This window comes from Rhinolophus sinicus, chromosome 15 (assembly GCF_057876585.1).
Source record: "Rhinolophus sinicus isolate RSI-liver-muscle chromosome 15, RSI-T2T, whole genome shotgun sequence".
In the NCBI taxonomy this organism is placed as follows: domain Eukaryota; kingdom Metazoa; phylum Chordata; class Mammalia; order Chiroptera; family Rhinolophidae; genus Rhinolophus; species Rhinolophus sinicus.
In genome coordinates this window covers 33,929,875-33,950,977 of record NC_142515.1, presented here as the reverse complement: position 1 = coordinate 33,950,977, position 21,103 = coordinate 33,929,875, and the positions used below count along the sequence as shown (strand labels likewise).

Sequence of the window (21,103 nt, the reverse complement as noted above, 5' to 3'; positions counted from 1 at the left end):
TAATGGTAACCACTTTGAGCACCTCTTGTAATTGCAGAAGTCAAACGTGACTTGTTATCTTTTGTCATTGGTATATATTGAGTACTACAATTAATACAGATTTTTCCTTTCTTAAAATGTTTGTACATTTTTTGGCACCCTCTGTACATACCAAGTGTCCCATGGCATGATCACAGTATGGTATACTATCTGTCAAAATTTTATCTTTAAAACGTTGAGCATTTATATATTCACACACACACACACACACACACACACACACACACACACACAGTCCAATTCTAAGGACAATAATCGAAAGTCTGCATAGTCCAAATCACATTAAGTTAGATAAAACAAAGAATTTTTTAAAGCTTTAGCTTATTCAATTTCAAATGAGGACTTAGAGCTTAAAAGACTAAAATAATAGTGGGAGATTTTAAAAATTAACAAAAATTTCATTTAGAGGGAAAACAGGTAGATAATTTTCAGAATTAACTAGATGCTTAATAACTATCTTAAAATGTTTTAGAAGCTATGATGGTTTGTTGTAAACTTTCGTAATCTATAAGAAAATAATTCTAGATTTGAAGGGAATTTAATATAGGGGTGTATGTTTTGTATATTATTGCATATGTGTGAGTGTGTATCTAGAGTCCCAAAAATAAACTGTGAAGTTTTGGTGTTGTAGAGTATAATTACTATTCAAGCAAGATTGATTAGTAATTATTTCTTAAATGAATGAAACACTTCCTACATGCTGGCCCAGGCCTGGGTGATGATGAACAACCATAAGGTTTCTACTTACATGGAACTTAGAGTCTGGTAGAATAAAGAAGTTCTTCAAAAATCCATGTTTTCATTTAATCTTTTGAACAAAAATTCTGATAAATTAAAAAATATATGTTTGATACATAGATATAGGCTTGAAGATGTGCAAATAAATACACAAGAATTAAATCATTTCTAGTGCGGGTATTTGAAAAACAGTGTATGGTGTGACAAAAATAGAATAACCTAACAAAATATATATATACGCATACAGATCTCGGAGAGAAGTTTGGATAAATTTTTAAAACGGCATGCGATAAAAAAAAAAAAAGGAAACTATTTTTCTTTCATATTGATAGCCCCACATCAAGCTTTCCACATGAGACAAAATATGTCCCGTCCTGTGTTTTATTTCTCAGTTGCCTGATTATAAACTACTTTATTGCCTTTCCAATTTGTATTATTAAATTTTATCTTCAGATTAGATTCCTTATTCCAGAACACTTTTAAATGTTATGTGGTTTATGACTCTTTCATAAGAAAACTTTAAGCCCAAATATATCTTCTCTAACTTTTAAGCTAAATAGTAGTACAAAGAAACAGCAGCAGTTAGTTTCAGTGGCAGGTTAGGTGAGTTTTAGAGAATTAGGCAGTTTGCAATAGGGAATTCAATTTTATTACATGAAAGTGATGCATCTTTCATCACTGAATGTGATATCTGAAATTTTTATCTGGAAGCAAATGTGTGAGGTCAATACTCTTGAAAAACAAATAATAGCTCATCATGATTTGTTCATCGTAGATAATAAATAAATGTAAAACACTGACTTAAAGGTAATTGAAACACTACAGTGTTCTCCATTACTGACAAAGATACATTAAAACTATAGTTTGTAATGAGAAAAATCAGTTACAAAAATTTCATTCAAAAGTGCATAGGAGGAAACGATATTCAGTATAAGATCATTTCTGTTCCATATAATTAATTAAGCATTAATGAAATCAACGTGTGAATATGTACTATGGGCAGGCACTAGAGTAAGTACTGGGGTTATAGAGAACATAACTAGTGCCTGACCTTAAGTTGTTTATGAGAGAGAAACAAGTAGGCATAATGTCCCCTAAAATTCATTCTCTCCTTTATTTTAGTAAGAAAACCCTCATACCAATTTTCTGTTTGGGTTTTTCTGTCTGTTTGTTTGTTTTACTGGACAGATGACTATCTTTGTAGAAATTACGTTTTCTAGCTTTTCTTGAGCTGAGTACTGGACAGAAGGATGACAGCAGGTAAAGGGTACAACTTCATTTTGACAGTGAAGCTCCTTGCCCTCTCATTCCTCTTCTCTCCCTCTCTTAGGTTGGCACACCTGGTAACCAGTGATAATGACCCAGCTTCCAACTCAGTATACAGTGATCACACCTGGGTGATACTGGAGAAACAAGATGGAAGAAATCTGGGTGCCTGAATAACCACATGGCGTACAGCCTCTTCCACTCATCTCATGGATAGCATGTGAAAGAGAAATAAACTTAGGTCTTATGTTTAACTGTTGTATTTTGAGGGCTCTCCATTACTCCAATTTAATGCATCTTAATACAGTAAATAAGAAACAACAATTGTACAATAGATATGTGCTGACAGCTTACTCCGCAAATAGCCTTGCCAATTTCTGTAAAAGGCAACTCCATTATTCCGGTTGTTCAGGACAAAAACTTGGAATCCTTTACTCCTCTCTTTATCTCACAAACTATTTTCAATCTAATCCATTATTATATTGGCTGAACTTTCAAAAGCGTTCGCAAATTTGACCATTTCTTACCACCTTCCTTCTTACCACCTTAGTCTACGTCATCCTTATCTCGCTTCTTGACTATCTCAATAGCTTCCTAACCAATATTGCTGCTTCTGTCCTTGCTACCAGAGTTTATGTGTCATAACTGCAAAAAAAGTCTTAAGCTAGAGCATATTGCCCTTCTGCTCAAACCCTTGTAGGGATTTCCATCTTGTATTTTTTTTAATTAAAAGTTCTTAACATGGCCTACGAGGCCATTGGAGTTCTGTTACATCACTGATTTCTTTACCTAACTCCCTTACCTCCCGCAGCTTAAGTCATTCATTCTTCAGCCACACTGACTTCTGTACTGCTCTTTGAACATATCAACCAAAACCCTGTCTCAGAGCTTTGCACATTTTTACTCTCTCTGCCGAAAATGCTCTCCTCCCAGATATTAGCTTGGAGTACTGTCACCTTATTCACGTCCCTGCTTCTGCTCGACATTCGATTTCTAGAGGCATTCCCTGATTGCAACACAGCAACCCCTTCCCCATCATGCAGTCATTCTCTATCCCCTTACAATGCTTTGGATTTCACAGCACTTGTCACCACCCAACTTTCCAGATACACATACATACACCCACACGCACACATATATAGTCACACACATACATATCAAATATTCGTTTGTTGTATATCATCCCCGTTAGGATAAAAGTACTACGTTAAAGGAAATTTTATATTCTTTGACCTCTACTATAACTGAAACACTTAGAACAATGCTTGGCACGGCACATGGTATATGCGAAATAAGTATTTCCTAAATGAATACATTGGATAAATGAACAAAACACAGTCTGACCGATATGCTTACATAGAGGGAGAAAGAAGATGTTACAGGAACTTTAGACAAGAGAATCTGGCCCCGCTGGGAGGTGTCAGAGAAGGCATCTTAGCTGAGTTAACTCCTACATTGACTCTGCAGAGCAGTAATGTTTTAGTGAGTGTTCTCTGGTCAGAGGAAAACACATCCAGAGTCACAGTGATACAACTGCATATTCAAGGAATTTGAGCCAGAGCCACGGAGTAGTGAGGCAGAATCTAGCTGGGAAGCAGGGGCAGTGAACGAGTGATGGCTACCCCCAGGTGCCTGACACAGGACTTGATGCTTGACTTTTATTATTTCACAAGTGAGGAAAGAATGACTAAAAAAGGTTAGAACGTTTCTCCAAGATTACTTAGCTAATTATAGATAGCTAAGATAGTAAAATCTAGACAGCAAAATCAAGATTCAAGTTCATATCTGCCAAGTTCCAAAACCCAGCTCTCTTCATTCCACTGTAGAATCTTCTATCCTAAGGAGTTTGGATTTTTACCAAAGGAAAACACTAGAAAATGTTAAGCAAGGAGATGACATGAACACATTGCTGTTTTAGAAATGTCATGCTCACGGTAGGATAGAGAATGTACGAAAGTAGAATAAGTCTAGAAACAGGAAGACCTATAGGATTGTTGAAAAGTTCAAAAGAAGTTATGAAGGCCTGAACTAAAGCAGCAGCAGACAGGGACATGTGACAGGTATAAACTAACACACTGATTAGTATTTGTGGATCAACAGATGTGGAGCCTGGAATAACTCCTAGGTTTCTAGTGTGGGCTGTTGTTAGGGAAAAAAGGAGGTGTCATCCAGGGAGTTGGGAAATAGAGCAGGTAAAGTGTACAGAGGATGATTTCAGTCATTTCAGCACGATCACATGACTGCTTAATGGATGGATCTGGATTAAACTCCCAGGATTTATGGCTCTTAGTCCGTGGTCATTTCGCTACAAGACAACTAAGACCGAATGGCTAAAGGTTACAGCACAAAGTACATAGAGACAAGAGGCAGATATCTAGTTTAGTAGTCTAGTTATGTTAAGAAAAGTCTAAGATTTGTGAGAACAGGAAACAAAATGTACCATTGCAGAAAACACTGAGCTATAACTTGCATAAAAAAACAATTCCCAAAATTAATTTTTCATCACAATATAATGTCATATGTATTCACAGTTGAAGTACGCCTTTTATCTTCCAATGTTACTTATCTCATAATAGGAGATAAGTAAGGTTATCTCCTATTCCTTCTGCTTTAGGAGAAGAAGGAAGACTGAACTTTCCAAGAACAATAAACGAAAGCAGCAAGGTTTTTTTGTTTTGTTTTGTGTTTTTGTTTTTTTTGTTTTTAACATATTCCAAGAATATACTTAACAGCATGGTGCTGAGATATCAAAAACAAGCAAATGCACTTGCAAATGAAAAAGGCTCTTCAAAATGCATCACAAGAGAAATTTACAGAGATTTCAAATTTCTTACTGCTTAGCAATATGAAGTTAGAAAGAGATATCCAATCAATAGCTGACAATTTAGGTTTACATGTGCAGTGAGAATACTACACTAGGACCACATATAAAATAATGTATTCTCTTTTAATTTGGAAGAATTTAAGGTACCAGATGAGTTCCTGTATTGAGCATTCAAAATACAAAATATTACATCTTCTAGGATTTTTTTAAGTGAGAAATTAGAACAGTATAAAATCATTTGCTTCTCCAAAAATGATGAATGGATTCAAAGAATATTGGATTCTTTTATTCCTTTAGTACTATAATTAAAGTCTAATTACAAAAAATTAAAAATCAACACCCTACTATACTAATTCAAGATAATCACTGGGGAACCAAATTGAATTCCCAAATCTTGAACATTAGAAAGTGTGCAAACAGAACCCACAAAACACACCAAGGATACCTGTCAAACTGTGAAATGGAATGTAATTAGGAGAATAATAAGCACATCAATGAAACTTACTTTGTTGAACTATACTGGTTATTTGCTCTAGATTTAAATGCAAGCTTTACAGAATTTTTTTCTGTGTCTAATTTATTGAGATTTTATTTATAGGAAATTTGTTTTGTAACATGGTCCTATTTATGTATGGTTTAAGGAAGGGGGAGTCGATATCTGATGTTTTGAACTTTAAATTAACCCCTCTTTGTTTTCTGAAACAAACATGCAGTTAAACATTTTTGTCTTCACGTCATATGAGTTACAACAGTAGTTCTCAAACTTTTAGTCTCAGAAACTGTTTACACTATTAAAAATTATTGAAAACCTAAAAAATTTTTGCTTATGTGGCTGATGTTTACTCCATCAGACCTTAAGACTGAGATTTTTAAAAAATATTTATTCACTTGAAAATAATAAACTTATATGTTAAAATATATTTTTATAAAATTAACTACATTTTAAAAACAAAAAATTTAATCAGAACCATTCCATTGTTTTACACTTTTTGGAGATCTAACTGATATCTGGCTTAATATAAGACAGCTGAGTTGTCTCCCTCTGCATTCATTCTGCAGCTATATCACACATAATGGGGCTTCTAGAAAACTCCACTGTACACTTGGTAGACAATGAGACAGAATAAGACAAATACCATTGCTTGTGTTATCATGAAAATAGTTTTTACCTCAAGGAGCACCTAATAGTTCCCTAGACTACACTTTGAGAATTGCTGCTTTAAGGATATTAGTTTGCGATGTGAGATACAAGATGGCAGAGTAGATAAACACTGCCCCTGCTTCTTTCCATGAACACATGAAAATTACAACTAAATTATAGAACAGTCAACCTGCAGAGCCATCTGAAGTCTGGCTGAACAAAAGTTTTATAACTAAGGATATAAAGAAGCCATGTCGAGACTAATAGGAGGGGTGGAGATGCGAAACAGGCTAGTCTCAAACCTTCGTGTGGCCATTGAGAATCAGGAGGAATATCTTGGCCATGGACATTCCCCCCAGAGGAACAAGGAACCCTAGCTCCATTCCAGGCTACCCAGCCCAGAGTAATGGTACCAGGAAGAGGAGCCCTCACAGCATCTGGCTGTGAAAAACAGTTGGGATTCTAACGGTCTGGATAGTATGGAAGGCTGCAGGAAACCCAGATGCCCTCTTAAATGATGCGCACACAGACTTACTTGCACACAGGCACTCACCTTGGGCTCGGGCAGAGGGACGGTGACTCGGGGGGCATCAGAGGCATATGGGGAAAGACTGAGGTGTAACTTCAGGCAAGGGCTAGAATACAGTCCCCATTTTCCCTGAGTGGCGTCCTTCTTCCATGCAGCCGGCAGGCAGGAGCCATCTTTCCTGTGTTGAGCCTTCCCCCTATGATTATGGCCAAATCTGACCCTGATTGGCTTGGTGAGCTCTGCTTACTCTACCCTGTCAACTCACTGAGACCCCACAACACCCATCTCCATACTACAGGAGGCTTTATCAGTGGCAAAACCTTACATGAGACGACAACCTGCAGGAAGTAGGTGGACATGGCCAAATCCCACAGGCTAAAGACACACGGAGAATCCTAAAAGTAACTAGAGAAAAACAACTAGCAACTTATAAGGGACCTCCCATAAGATTGTCAGTTTCTCAACAGAAACTTTGCATGCCAGAAGTGATTGGGACAATATATTCAAGGTGATGAAGAGCAAGGACCGACAACCAAGATTACTCTACTCAGCAAAGCTATCATTTAGAATCGAGGGACAGATAAAGAGCTTCCCAGATAAGAAAAAGCTAAAGGAGTACATCAACACCAAACCAGTATTACAAGAAATGTTAGAGGGACTTCTTTAAGATGGGAAAAAGAAAAACATCAAAATTATGAATAAAATGGCAATCACTACATATCCATCAACAACTACTTTCAATGTAAATGGATTAAATGTTTGACTCAAAAGACATAGGAAGACTGAATGGATAAGAAAACTAACATATGCTGCCTACAAGAGAGTCACTTCAAATTGAAAGACACACACAGATGAAAAGTAAAGGGGTGGAAAAGATACCTCATGAAAATAAAAACAAACAAACAAAAAACAACAAAAAAGGTGGGGTAGCAATATTTATACCAGACAAAATAGATTTTAAAACAGAGGCTATAACAAGAGACAAAAAAAGGACCCAGTAATCCCACTTGAGGGTATTTATCTGAAGAAACTCAAACGCTACTTCAAGGGGACATGTGCATCCATATGTGCATTGCAGCATTGTTTACAATGGCCAAGATGTGGAGGCAACCTGGGTGTCTGTCAATGGAAGAATAGATAAAAAGGAGGTGGTACATATATACAGTGAACTATTGCTGGGCCATGTAAGGGAATGGATTCTTGCCATCTGTGGCAGCAGGGATGGACCTAGAGCGTATTGTGTTGAGCAGAGTATAAGACATAAAGACAGATACAATATGATTTCACTTTTATGTGGAATCTAAAGAACAAAAGAAGCAAACACAACAGAAACAGACTCATAAATACAGAGAACGTATTGATGGTTACCAGATGAGAGGGGGTTTGGAGATGAGTGTAAAAGAGGAAGGGATTAAGAAGTACATATTGGTTGTTACACAGTAATCATGGGGATGTAGGGCATAACTTAAGGAATATAGTGAATAATATTGTAATAACTATGTATGGTCTCCTATTGGTTCTAGATATGTTGAGGTGATATGTGGGAGGAGGTTGAGGGGCAGGGTGAAAACGGTGAAGGGGTTCAGAAGTACAAACTGGTATTTACAAAATTGTCATGGGGATGTAAAGTAACATGTAGGAAGTATAGTCAATAATATGTTAATAACTATGTATAGTGCCAGGTGAGTACTAGAGTAGTCAGGGGGATCATTTCTTAAATTATACAAATGTGTAACCACTATGCTGTACACCTGAAATTAATATAAAATAAAATTGAATGTCAACTGTAATTGAAAAAGTTTAAAAGGGGGGAAACGGTGAAGGGGCATAAGAGGTCCCAATGTCCAGGTATAAAACAAGTCAGTCATGGGGATGTAATGTACAGCATAGGGAATATAGTCAATAATATTGTGATAGCATGGTATGGTGTCAGATGGTTGCTGGATTTATCATGGTGATCACTTCTTAGGTATATAAATGTTGAATAAATCTGGTATATCCCTGAAACTAATATAATACTGTATGTTAGCTATATTTTTAACAAAAATATTTTTAAAAAATAAAATAAAATAAATTGGAAGAGAAAGGATATTAGTTTGCATAAAATAGGAAGAAATTTTCAGTTCACTGCAAAGACTTTTCACGGAGAATTTAAAAATATTTATGACTATATGAAATTTGTTAAAATATACAAAATCATCCATTTAGTCTGTTGCATATAATTACAAGAACTACATTAATCAATCTTTTTTCTGTGCCTGCTTTAGTTAGCAAAATATTCCTACCTCCACACTCCGACCTCTTAACTGAGCTTTCAGACATGTGTATTCACTGTCATTGACTTGACATCTCCAATGGGATGTTTAATAGGCATCTTAAATTCACATTGTCAGAACAGAACTCTTGATTTTCTTTCTTAAACGTGAATTCCTCTCATTTTTTCCCCATCTCGGAAAATGGCACTACCATATACCCAATTATGTCAATAAAAAAGACCTGAAAGTCATTTCCAAGTTCTCTTTCTTTGACCCCCGTATCATATCTATGAGCTGACAAACTATACCATACTTCTCTTGTCTCCCATGCTGCTGTCCTAGCCCATGCCAGTGTTATGTTTTGTGTTGATTACAGCTACAGTGTCCCAACAGGTATCCCTATTTCCCCCACCACTCTACATTTTTTCCAACCTTTGATAATTAGTGTAATTAATGTATCTACTTATAATACATAAATCAGATCATGGCCCATCTCAAACTAAATTCTTTCAATTCTCTAAATTTCTTGGGGGGAAAAAAGTAAACTATTTATAGGGTCCTACATGTGACCTTGGCTCTGCCAACATTCTGAAATGCACCAATCACATTTTTGTGTGTCTGGCTATTTCTGGTCGTTCAGGTCTTAATTCAAATGTTACCCTTTCAGGGAAGCCTGCCCTGAACCACCCAATCATTTTCAGACCTTCATGATTCTCTTACTTTACCGTATTTTATCTAATTTATTCATAGATATGTCACTCTATTTTATATAATTTATTCATAGATATTTCATTATGTGAAAGTATTTTGCTTATCTCTATGCATGTTCTTTGTCCCTTTCCCCTACAACCATCATCAGGATATAAGCTCTAGAAGGGAAGGGACTGTATATAACTTATTCGTTATTGTATCCTCAGTGCCCCTGAGACATAGTCAGAACTGAGGAGGTATTTGTAGGAATCGAATTATAGGAATGAACAAATAATCAAATGTATTAATAAATGAATCATAGTAAAGACACTGTAGTGCAAAACTAACTTCATTAAATACTTTCTTAGCTATTCTCCATTGTCAAAGGAAATACAAAGAATTTCATATATTCATGGACTACAGGCAGTCAAATCCACACTCTCCTTTATCTCAAACACCCTTTCTACTTTTGTACAAACAGGCATTGTATGGAGGGGGGAGGAAAACATGGTAGTTAGTAATGCCTGCTATGTATGTATGTAACCTAATACTCAACGCAAAGAAAAATCTGCTGAAACATTTTTTAGTTCATATGCCTTTGACCTTTAGAATCGACGTAATGAAAATTAAATTAATAGGATTAAATGAAAAGAAATTTTAAGACTTTCCATACAAGTCGAATGGCATACAAAATTGTGCTCAAAAATCCATAAGCTAAGTGTTTTTTCTTTGAAGACTAATTTTTAATTTCCTTGAGCGCTTTATCATTCATGTTTATGATTATTAATCTTTTTTTTGCAAATTTAAAAATAATCATTGATAGTATCCGATATATGCTATTACCACCACTCCATCATCTCCTATATATAATCTGAATTCTGAGAATGAATAATTTTATGTAAATTTATATACAAATACATGGGCATAAAGTACAAATATGTGTATATGTAGATTTCCAACCGGGTATCAATAAAATTCTTTGCACTGGAAATATTGAAGCAAATTATTACACGTTCTTAAAAAATGACTTTAAGTTGAGGGCATGTACCATCATTGAATAAACCATCAAGGACACCATAAATGCATATTAAGATTGTTGCTGAAGATATTAAATATTCCTAAAAAATTATGAAATTCAATGGAGTGGAAGAGTAGTGTATGATGATGCTCTGCAAACATGAGCCAAATATAAAATATAACATTGAATTATGTTCTAGTCATAAAAATGAAAAAAAATATATTTCTTGAGTACATATATAGCGTTCAGTAGGCAACTAATTAAACTCTACTGGAAACAAATGCACAAGTCTTTCTTTTTACCAGTGGAGAATGTATGATCTTTTAAATAAGTATGCTTAATTTTTTAAGGAAAATTTTAAACACATTGAATATTAATTATGATTTGTGTAAAGTTTTGGTTTTCCGCTGTAAATACACCATTATAGATTTGTGAAATGCAAAACCACCTTTCACAAGAGTTTGGCTACCTTCAGTAGATGCTTTTTTAATAAGGCTTTGCTATTGATAAATGAACAGAGTAACCTAATTGGCTTTGATATCGAAATGTGTACAGAGTAACTTAACTGTTCTTTTTTAAGTTACACAAGATGGCAAACAGCAAACAGAAGTTAAATAATCTGGTTTTAAAACTATTTGCTCCCATTATTCTTATGAATGCCTGTAAGGTACTTTTGTGATATACAGAAAGTAATTTATGTCAGGAAAGTAGGGCAAATTAGGCAGGAAAAAATGGTCCTAAATAAATCATTAATGTAAATACACTCAATAATAATTCCTTGACATTTTAATATGCATGAAAAGTTAATTCTCAGGAATTGATTTTTAAGACCATTTCAAGTCATCTATCATAATTCTAAATCTCTGTGCACTACTTCAGGAGCTTTAGTACAAAACTATTTTCATTTTTATCAGAAAGGAATTCACAGAAGGGCCTAAACATGAAGACCAGACTCAGACTGCAGCCTCCCACAGCTACAGTAGTTAAATTCAAATAAAATATGTGCAATTATGGGCTGCGTTTCTCAAATGTGGAGTGATGGGAAGATTCTAATAAGGACGTCAGAGACCTGCTCTGATGCTCTCTGGAGGGAGGTGGGGTGGCCTTTGCCATGGTAGTCACAAGGCGCAGATTCACTGTGCTGGGAAGTAACTCACTCCTATTTGCCCTGCCCTTGGAAAGCGTGCCAAAACAATTACTAACCATTCAAGGATTTTTCATTAGAGGAATGGATATTAAAAGCATATCCAGCCCCCCACAAAAATCAATGGAAATCTTGTTCAAGTCCCTGAAGAAATACATCTATGTGTTTTATAAATGAACCCACAACTATAGAATCCTGCTTAATGTTCAGCATGCAAACTATTCGCTAGATCCATGTAATAATGGCTGATGTAAATTTTACTTCATTAGCAAGAAATCAATATATTTTACACTATTGCAAGAAGGTAGTAATCCACATTTTCTTTTCATTTCTTAGCGATGACATTTTTTTTTAATTTTCACCAAAAATGTATTTTAAACTTCCATCTTTGGCATTCTCTCAAAATTAAAAAACAGAGAAATTCATATTTTAGCAAAATGAATCAGCATAGAAATAAAAACCAGAACTGTTATGAAGTAATAGTAAGAGAAAAATATATACTTGTATCTTTTTAACATAATCCATGATCTGCTTTACCAATTTCAGATTAACTTTTCTTTAAATTGATGGCTTTTCAACTATCATGTCAAAAAAACAAGCACAGCAAGGTGTAATTATTTTAGCTTTCAGGAGTCTTCAAAAGTAAGAAAATCCATACTATTCACCTTTTTAGTGTAATAAATTTAATTTCCCCATTAATAATTTAGAAAGAAAATGACGAACTATATATTAGTAGACACATATGTGATGTGGCTATATTTTTAAATATCAAAAAAGGACTTAAGTACCCAGATGAATATTAAGAACACTACCCTTCAAAACATGTCATTTTTTCAACAATGATATTCTTGATCAATACATCTTGTTAATCTTTCTTGAATTGCACAACAAACGCCATTACTTTATAATGGTACATAATGGTACATCCTTACATATTTTAGCCAAAAAAAAGTATTATTCATCTTAATCACTTATCCCATCCATCAAATTTGTCATTAAATGACATGATTTTTCCAAATATAAAATCTACCCTCACAGAAACAAGAAATTGCTATCATCAAGCATATTTACTGTCCCCTGAGGACAATTTATAAAGAATTCTTAAAATACATTGGGAAAAAAAAAAGAACATAAAAGCAAAAATATATTGCCTTTCAGTTTCCTGCTTTGAAAATGACAACTCTTTTATTTATTTATTTATTTATTTTTTGAAAATGACAACTCTTTTAGATCATAACTGTGGATGTATTCCTTAATCCATAATACCTTGTCTAATTAACTTACTCTCATCATTTATGGACACATATACACATACATACATACATGGGAATGAGAAATACTACCTTCTAGAATTTCTTACAAAGACACAAAAAGCACCAACCATGAATAAGATAGATATATTTGGTTATATCAAAATTAATAACTTCTGTTCATCACAAGATATCACAAAGAAGACCAAATACAAAGTATAGATTGAAGATATTTGCTATACATGTAATTGACAAGGATTAAGCTCCGAAATAGGTAAAGTCAACCAATCAACCGACAGAAAAATGGGTGGAAGACTACCACAGACACCTTACAGAAGAAACACAAACAGCTCATAAACATACAAAAAGATGCTCAATCTCATTAGTAATCGGGAGCAAAAGAATCCAAAGATAACCAATAGTAGAAAGGATACATAAACTGGGTTGTATACCGAAGATAATATTACACAGCAAAAATTTAGTAGCAGAAGAATGCATGCACTATTGTTAGATTTATATAATATAAAATACGAAAACTTTCAAAAGTAAACATGCACATTGCACGTAGGGGTAGTTTTTCAAGTGGCAACCTTTGGAACACTGGGTTCTCATAAGCTAATTCAGGATATTCATTCATGGACTCACAGACAGAATCGTGGAGTTTGGGGAAGGGTTGGAAGGTGTGTTATAATTCAGCTACAAGGAATCAATCCCTCCTTCACCCACCCAAAGTTTTTTCATGTAGATGCTGTGTAGTCACTGCTGGAATGCCTCCTGCGATGGGGTTCCTGCCATCACATCAGGATGCTCATTTCACTTTTGGAATATTAATTCTAGAGTCTACTTCCCTATAACTTGCACTTCTTCTTTGGCCATCTAGGTTCATGAATAATAATTCCCTTTTCCTGTGACACGGTTGCAGCATTTAAACAGTTATCCTTTCCTCCGAACTTTTCCATCTATACATGAAACAATGTCAATTTTTAAAAATATGTGTTATGCTTCCTAGACTTGCTCAAGTATATTAAAGTATTCTTTGACGCTTGACACTCCAAAACAAATGATACTCCAAATGCCTTCTAAATCTCAGTTCCCTGTCTTTGCCATTGACTCCAAAACTGAAATATATTTTAATATTCACACCTAATACTTCCAGATTTTCTTTATGATAATTTTGTACAAATAGATGTTTGCTTTGCTTTGTTTTCATGTGAACAATACATAAGTTTTCTCTTTAACATTAACATTATAAGCCTGATCTTGTAAAGGAACTGCAAAAATAACTTAAAGTGCATTGGTTTCTCAACTATTCTAAAGACAGCTCTCAGATTAACATGAAAAACTCATAAGGCCAAAATGCAACACTTGATATGGGAGAACAAAACGGTCTGTTTCTCATGTTAAATCTATTGAGAGGGCTAATTTATATGAAAATGAATTCCATCTCTTCATACTCTCAAGTAGTGTTTTGAATGCCAACTGACATGGTGAGGCATTCATCATTAATGTTCAATTTTATACAAAATCCTCCTTTGAAGGTCAGCTTTCAGTATATCATTAATTATATAAAGACACGAAAAATATTTTGGGGGTCAGGGGTTATAGAAACGAAGTATGAATTTGTGTAAGTTTACTATTAATGGTGGCTAGTATAATGCATATCCATGTTGAAGAATAAACAGTAGCGGACATCAGCATAACAGGTAGACCTGGTATCGTCCAACTCACTGGAAAAGGAAGTGGATGACGAGTTTTCAGAGACAAAAGTGAAATCTCAGTGCAATTAACAGCATCATAAGGCTAGTCCCTGAAAGTTGATGTGAATAATCACTTAACATAAGCTTACAAGAGTCCTATTCAAGTAATCATTGTGTGATGAGCTGAAAGAGTTGTTCCTTCTTTAATTTTTTTAAGCCTGTGAGAAAAACAATATCAATGCTATTGACTGTAGACTTAAAAAAATAGGGATTTGAAGGTACACAGCAGAGTTTAGTCCTGAACAATAAGGTCACAGAGGTGGACCAAGATTAAGCCAAATCACAGACATTTTTCAATAAGAAAAAAGGACTAATAAGAGGAGAGGAATGGATGTGAGACGATCTATAGAAAGGACAGTAGGTAGTTCAATGTCCAGAAAGGCCTAACAGGTATTCATAGGAAAAGTTTAGATTATTTTCTTTTTGAATTATTGCCATTCAACTTCCATTGTTTTCTTGCAAATAACAAACCTATATTTTATTCTTATGGTTTAATGCTGAGCATCTTATATAAGTTCCCAAAACTGGGATAATAAATATGTAGTGACAATATTTCTAATCTATATACTTTCAAAGTTAACACTGAGCAGACACTAGGTGTGGGAACCCAGGAGCCAGATAGGCAAGATTTTCACCATCACATACTGTTTGTATGCTCTTGGCCAAGTTATCTAACACATCCACACATCAGTGTTTCATCTATTAACATGTAGCTAATATAATACCTACCTCTTAAGGTTGTTATGAGGATTAAAATTTTAATCCGTATAAAGTGATTAAACAGTACCTGGCATATGTAAGTACTTAATAAAAGCTATTATCATTAACAAGCACCTCATGAAAAAAAAAATCACGATTTTATTTAAAAGTTTAACTTAAAATAGCCAATGATCAAAGAACACTAAACACACACTTGTCATTTTTAGAAAATAAAATGTAATCTATGTGCTTCCACGATGTAAAAAATGTATCTGCTTCCATGAGGATTACAGAAAATGCTCAAAACCAGTATCTCTAAGCAAATCAACCATGTTAATGGGTACGAATTAGACATTTTTCAATATGCAAATATCAGATAATGTTCCCAAAGAAGAAGTTTTATTCACGTCACCAATTCTGAATCAGTAAATCAGAATTTTTTTATTTTGGATGACAGTAGAGTGAAGTTTATTTTTACCATAAAAAAGGGGGGAAGGACAAGAGTGTGGGGATATTAAATGTTATATCATAATTAAGGCCAATGTCTATTCATCTAAGAAAATAAACTGTATTCAAGTATTTTGTAAGAGGCATTTGAAAACATAATTAAAACATGAACAGCCTTAGCTACTTAATCTACTTACTCAGCTGACTTAAACTAATACCAAACAATTCTGATCAAAACTTGAACCTGAAACTTCTACTAGCCAGCAATTTTAAGTATCTGAGAGTCACACAAATCATTTTGCTTGAAAATACATGATAATATATTTACACTGCCTCCAGGTGATTTCCCCCAGTCATCTTAATTAGTAAAGTCTTACCATATGACTATTATCTTTTGTTAAAATGATGAGAAACTTTGGCATTTAGGTATGCAATAATACTTGGGACATTGCCCAGGCTAAAATAAAAATCACTTAAGGCACATGTAAGACAAGTCTTTTATGAAGAAAACTTCATTTAACTGAAGAGAGACAGGAAAAATTGGACTGAATTTCCATGTAAACTCCCTGGGTGTTTTTCTGAATGTCTTGATAATAAGCAAGTGTGTGAAAGATCTTCTCTATCCTATTATCCACTGTTGTTCTAGTTGCTACCCTTTATAAATATTAATGTTCACAGATGGAAAAGAATCCATCTATATCAAGAACATTGCTATCTAAATTTTGAGAAGATTGAATGTGTTGATAAAAAAACTAATTAAAAAATGAAACATTTCCTCAATTAACACTTATAAATATTTAAAGGACAGGGTTTTGTTTTGTTTTTTAATTATTTTGATATAAGGATATTAGCACAAGATCAGCCAAGTTACATTGAACTGGTTAGAATTACAGCTTGGAGTCAGAGTAGCATCAATTTATAAGATTATGGTCATTTTAGTGACTTTAACACTAATCAACATTCATTATTTCATGTTTCTTTCTTCCCAGGAAAGGAAAATGTGCCATTATAAATTCCAAGTTAGCAATACACATTATGAAAATTTACCTAAGCAAAAAATATATATACACAATGCATGCCAGTTTTTTTCAAAGCAGTTTCTATCTTAGTTTGTCCAAGATTTATTGAAACAAGCTATCACTTATTAATTAGGCAGCTACTATGCAATCCAACCTTTATAATTTGCCTCTATCATACACATATAAAACACTGAAAACATTCTCTTTTAATGGAAGCATCATAGCAGAAAATGTAGTCATATACTGCAAGTTAAAGCTAGAGTTGAAGACGCTGATTATCTGACCAAAAATACTTCCAATAGACCTGAGCTTCCACTAAAGCTTTGTGCGCTTGCTCCGTGATCTGACATTGTACGGTCTTACTCAGTGCAGTAAATAGCTTTCTTCCACATTATCATACTTGCCTGATGTCTGAAAAAATACGAGATTTTCATATTACTATTCTAAACACAAGCACTTCATACAATTAGTATCTAAGTAGTGTTCCACGTCTTTTCAAACTGTTTCTCAACAAAAAAGGTAAAAATGGAATTGTCGCGTGTCATCTGTATACAGGCTAATAAGATAAAAGGGAATATTTGAATGTCAAAAGATCAGGGTTATAAGCCATACCTTCCATGACATACACCAGTGATCCGACATCTCCTTCTTTGATGATGCAACTGTCTTTCCCATACTCCACTGGGTACATACAATCCACAATCTCCTGGATCTGTGACAGCTCCAAGTTCTTCATAAAGTCATTGTCAAGGATGGCTTCCTTTATGAGATCCTTGGACCTAGTGCAAGAGAGGAAGATTTACTGGCACATCTGACAAGTGCTTTCACAGTGTGTGAGGTTTAGCAGAGCCAAACAGTGTTCCAGCACATTACAAATGCATTTTCTTGTTAAGAATCCGATAATTCTCTGAAAGACCTGAGAACAAAGCAATTCCATGGCCACAGGAAAGGCACTGAGAAACTTTCCTTAGTAAAGTACCATTTAATGCATATGTGACAAACAAACAAAGCAAAATCACAGAATTCCATATTTGTTTTAGACTGTTTTTTCAACCACAAAGATTATGAAGAAACCAATGGACAAATACTTTAAATTGAAGTTTGAAACTCACTTTAAGAATAAATCTGAATGAAATACAAAATGTTATAGAACACTATTATTATTATGTTTATATATTATAAAAGGACATCAGGAAGTATTATGCCTCTCCTAGACTGTATGCTTCATGAAGGGAGAGATCATTTTTAATTTTTTTCTCTACTGTTTGCCCAGTGTCTATCACAATACTGGTTATAGTATGGGTGCTCAAGAAATTTTTTGGATTAAAAAAAATGGTAAGAATTGGATTTCTAATTTGCTGTTTGAAACAACTGGTAGAAATTTGACAGTTATTTATCCATACCTCATCCTTCTGTAGAGAATATTTATTTCTTCATCAACTAAAATTGAGGTAATAAGGAAGATAAGTCTGCACTGAACAAGATATTTCAAACACAACATGATTTAGACAAGGGATTAAACATGTAGTCAGTGTGAAAGATATTTACAAATTCTATAATTGGAATTCAGTGGTTAACAGGAAAGTTTTGCAGAACTTAAAAGATGGTGATAATTTGATTCACTGGGATAATAAGCTCCAAATGACTTCCTAAGGATATAAAAATCAAAGCGAACAGAAACCAAAATGTATTTTGTCAGGAGGAACACAATCAGAGTACTGTCAGAGAAGTCAGAAACTGGATAAGATGAAAGCAAAGACCTTAGCTACATAGAGGGGAAGCAATGCATTTGGGATTGTATATTAAAAGTCTTAACTTCAAAAGCATTTGACTACGAGCTTTGTCCACATTTACTTAGCAAGTGACTTTCAGGGAAATGACTTGTAGTTGTAAATACTGACTAAAGCATTAGCGCTGCCATTTTTGGGTGGCTTTTCATCTAGACCTCAGTCTAACTGTATTAGCCTTCACACATTATGTTTTATTGTTGTTGTTTCTTTATTATTTTCAGGTGTTCAAAATGATGTAATAGTTAACTTATTTACACCCCTCACAAAGTGATAACCCTCCTCCCCCAATCTACTACCCCTCTGACATCGTATATAGCTGTTACAATTCCATTGACTCAATTCCTTATGCTGTTCTCCACATCTTGTGACTATATATATATAAATATATAATTATAGATGACATTCATTATATTCATATAGATGATATTCAGCTTCAGGTGTACATTGCAATGGTCAGGCATCTACCCTGTCTATGAAGTGGTCTCCCTAGTAAGACAAATGTCCATCAGATACCCTACAAAATCTTTACAACATTATTGATTATATTCCCCAAACTGTCTTTTGTATCCCTATGGCAATCCTGTGGTTACGAATTTGGGCTTTCTAATCCCCTCACCTTCTCCCTCATCCCCACCCCCCTCCCATCTAGCATTCCTCAGTTTTTTCTCTATATCTCTGAAAGTGTTTCTGATTCGTTTGCTCATTTATACTATTCTTTAAATTCCACATACTAATAAGTGAGATCATATGGTTTGTCTTTCTCTGTCTGACTTATTTCACTTAGCATAATGTTCTCTAGGTCCATCCATATCATTGCAAATGGTAAGATTTCATTCTTCTTTAGGGCTGAGTAATACTCTATTGTATATACATTATGTTTTATAAAAAATTGGTTTTAAGTAATGAAAAGTTCTACATAAAAATGAAAACATGTAATTTTACTAACAATCGTCACCCCAATAAATTTAAAAAAAATGAAAACAATTGAAAAGTCATCACTATAAAAACTATTCTTAAAAAGGACTGGCATAACGCAATTAAAATTACATTTATGAAAAAAATCATATGGAGTAATTATCACACTATTTTTTAAGTGAAAAAGCAGGACACAGAATTACTTGTAGATTAAGAAAGTATGTGTGTGATGAAATATAAAGAAAATAGTCTTTGAAGTTATTACATGTATCCGGGACCCAATCCAAACCGTGCCACCTATTAAACCTTGGGCAGGTTGTCTTACTTTTCTGAATTTCCGTTTTATCATTTGTAAAATGGCATTTTAAAAATTACCAACTTTACAGAATTATATGAAAAAACCAGTGAAAATATAATGTTACTTTCAGTAAATGGTGGGTGGCAAAGGTAGTAGTAGTATTAATTGCAGCAGCAGTAAGAGGAAAGGAAGGACTAGATTATACCATTAAAACTTGCAACAATATCAGAGGGAAATAAAATGCTGGCACCAGTTGCCTTTGGTAACAGAATTACATTATTTTTCTTTCTACTCTCCTCCATTTATAAAATTGTCTACAATGGGAATGCTATTTTATACTGAAAACCTTTCATTTTAAAGGTAGTTTATGAAAAGTGTGCTATGAAGAAAAAGAAAAATAATAATCTATTACTCATTTAATACTGGTTGACTGTTATTTGTATATTCAGTATTACTCTTTTAAACAGATTCTCTTCCATATGGCCTGTGTTTAAATACTAACAGCAGGAATTTTCACCTAATAAAGAGATGGTGACGAATGGCTAGTGGTTAAGGACTTCAGAATAGGCTCTATTTAAAAAGTCTGTTTGTGAAACTTTTAGTTTAGTTTGACAGGGCTATTTCATTTTACACTTTTTTTTGCATGTTTTTTCTTTTTCTTTTCTTTCTTTTTTTTTAATCGGGCTTGCCAAAACTTTATGTCTCCTGAGGGAAAGAGTTGTTTCTCTTGACTCTTCAACATAAGATGTAAAACTTTGTCCCCATCTATGATTTTATGAGCTCTCCTTTCTTAATTAACTTCACAATTCCTGCCCTCAAGAATACCAGTAGCACTTTAAGTGACTTCTGAGCTCTATTGTTCTAGGATTACTTTCCCAAATACCAGGACTTATTTGATCTTCAGGAAATTAATTTTAATCAAATTGATAATATTCCCTTTACTAAAAATTCCTTTATTTTGCGGGGGTCAGAGAATGTGGCCTACAACGGGTTCATATTTTCTAATATAACAAAGACTGGATGTTATCAATCCCGGAATCCCAGCATGTTTAGCTACAGATGGTATCTTATCCTTTGGGAAATATTAATAGTGCTCCATTAAAAATCTAAGCCCTAGAAATGCCACAAGATTAGAAATAAAGCTCTCTTCCAAGAAAATAATTAGTTCAGTCCAAAGAAGATTGAAGAAAACCACTTTCTCTCTACTCATAAACAGTACTATTAACCTATTTTACGAAGACATCAAAATGATGAGACAATGAGGCCTAACACAGTCATCCCTTA

General features: G+C 34.1%; 1 protein-coding gene across 3 annotated transcripts in view; it reads right to left on the bottom strand.

Moving 5' to 3' along the window:
* PRKG1 (protein kinase cGMP-dependent 1) overlaps positions 1-21,103 on the bottom strand; it is a 1,140,935-nt gene that overhangs the window by 972,148 nt on the left and 147,684 nt on the right. For all 3 annotated transcript variants that reach the window (XM_019738600.3, XM_019738591.3, XM_019738608.3), the window contains exon 2: positions 17,429-17,595. In XM_019738600.3, the coding sequence (XP_019594159.1) occupies positions 17,429-17,595 (167 nt within the window). The remainder of the gene's footprint in view (positions 1-17,428; positions 17,596-21,103) is intronic.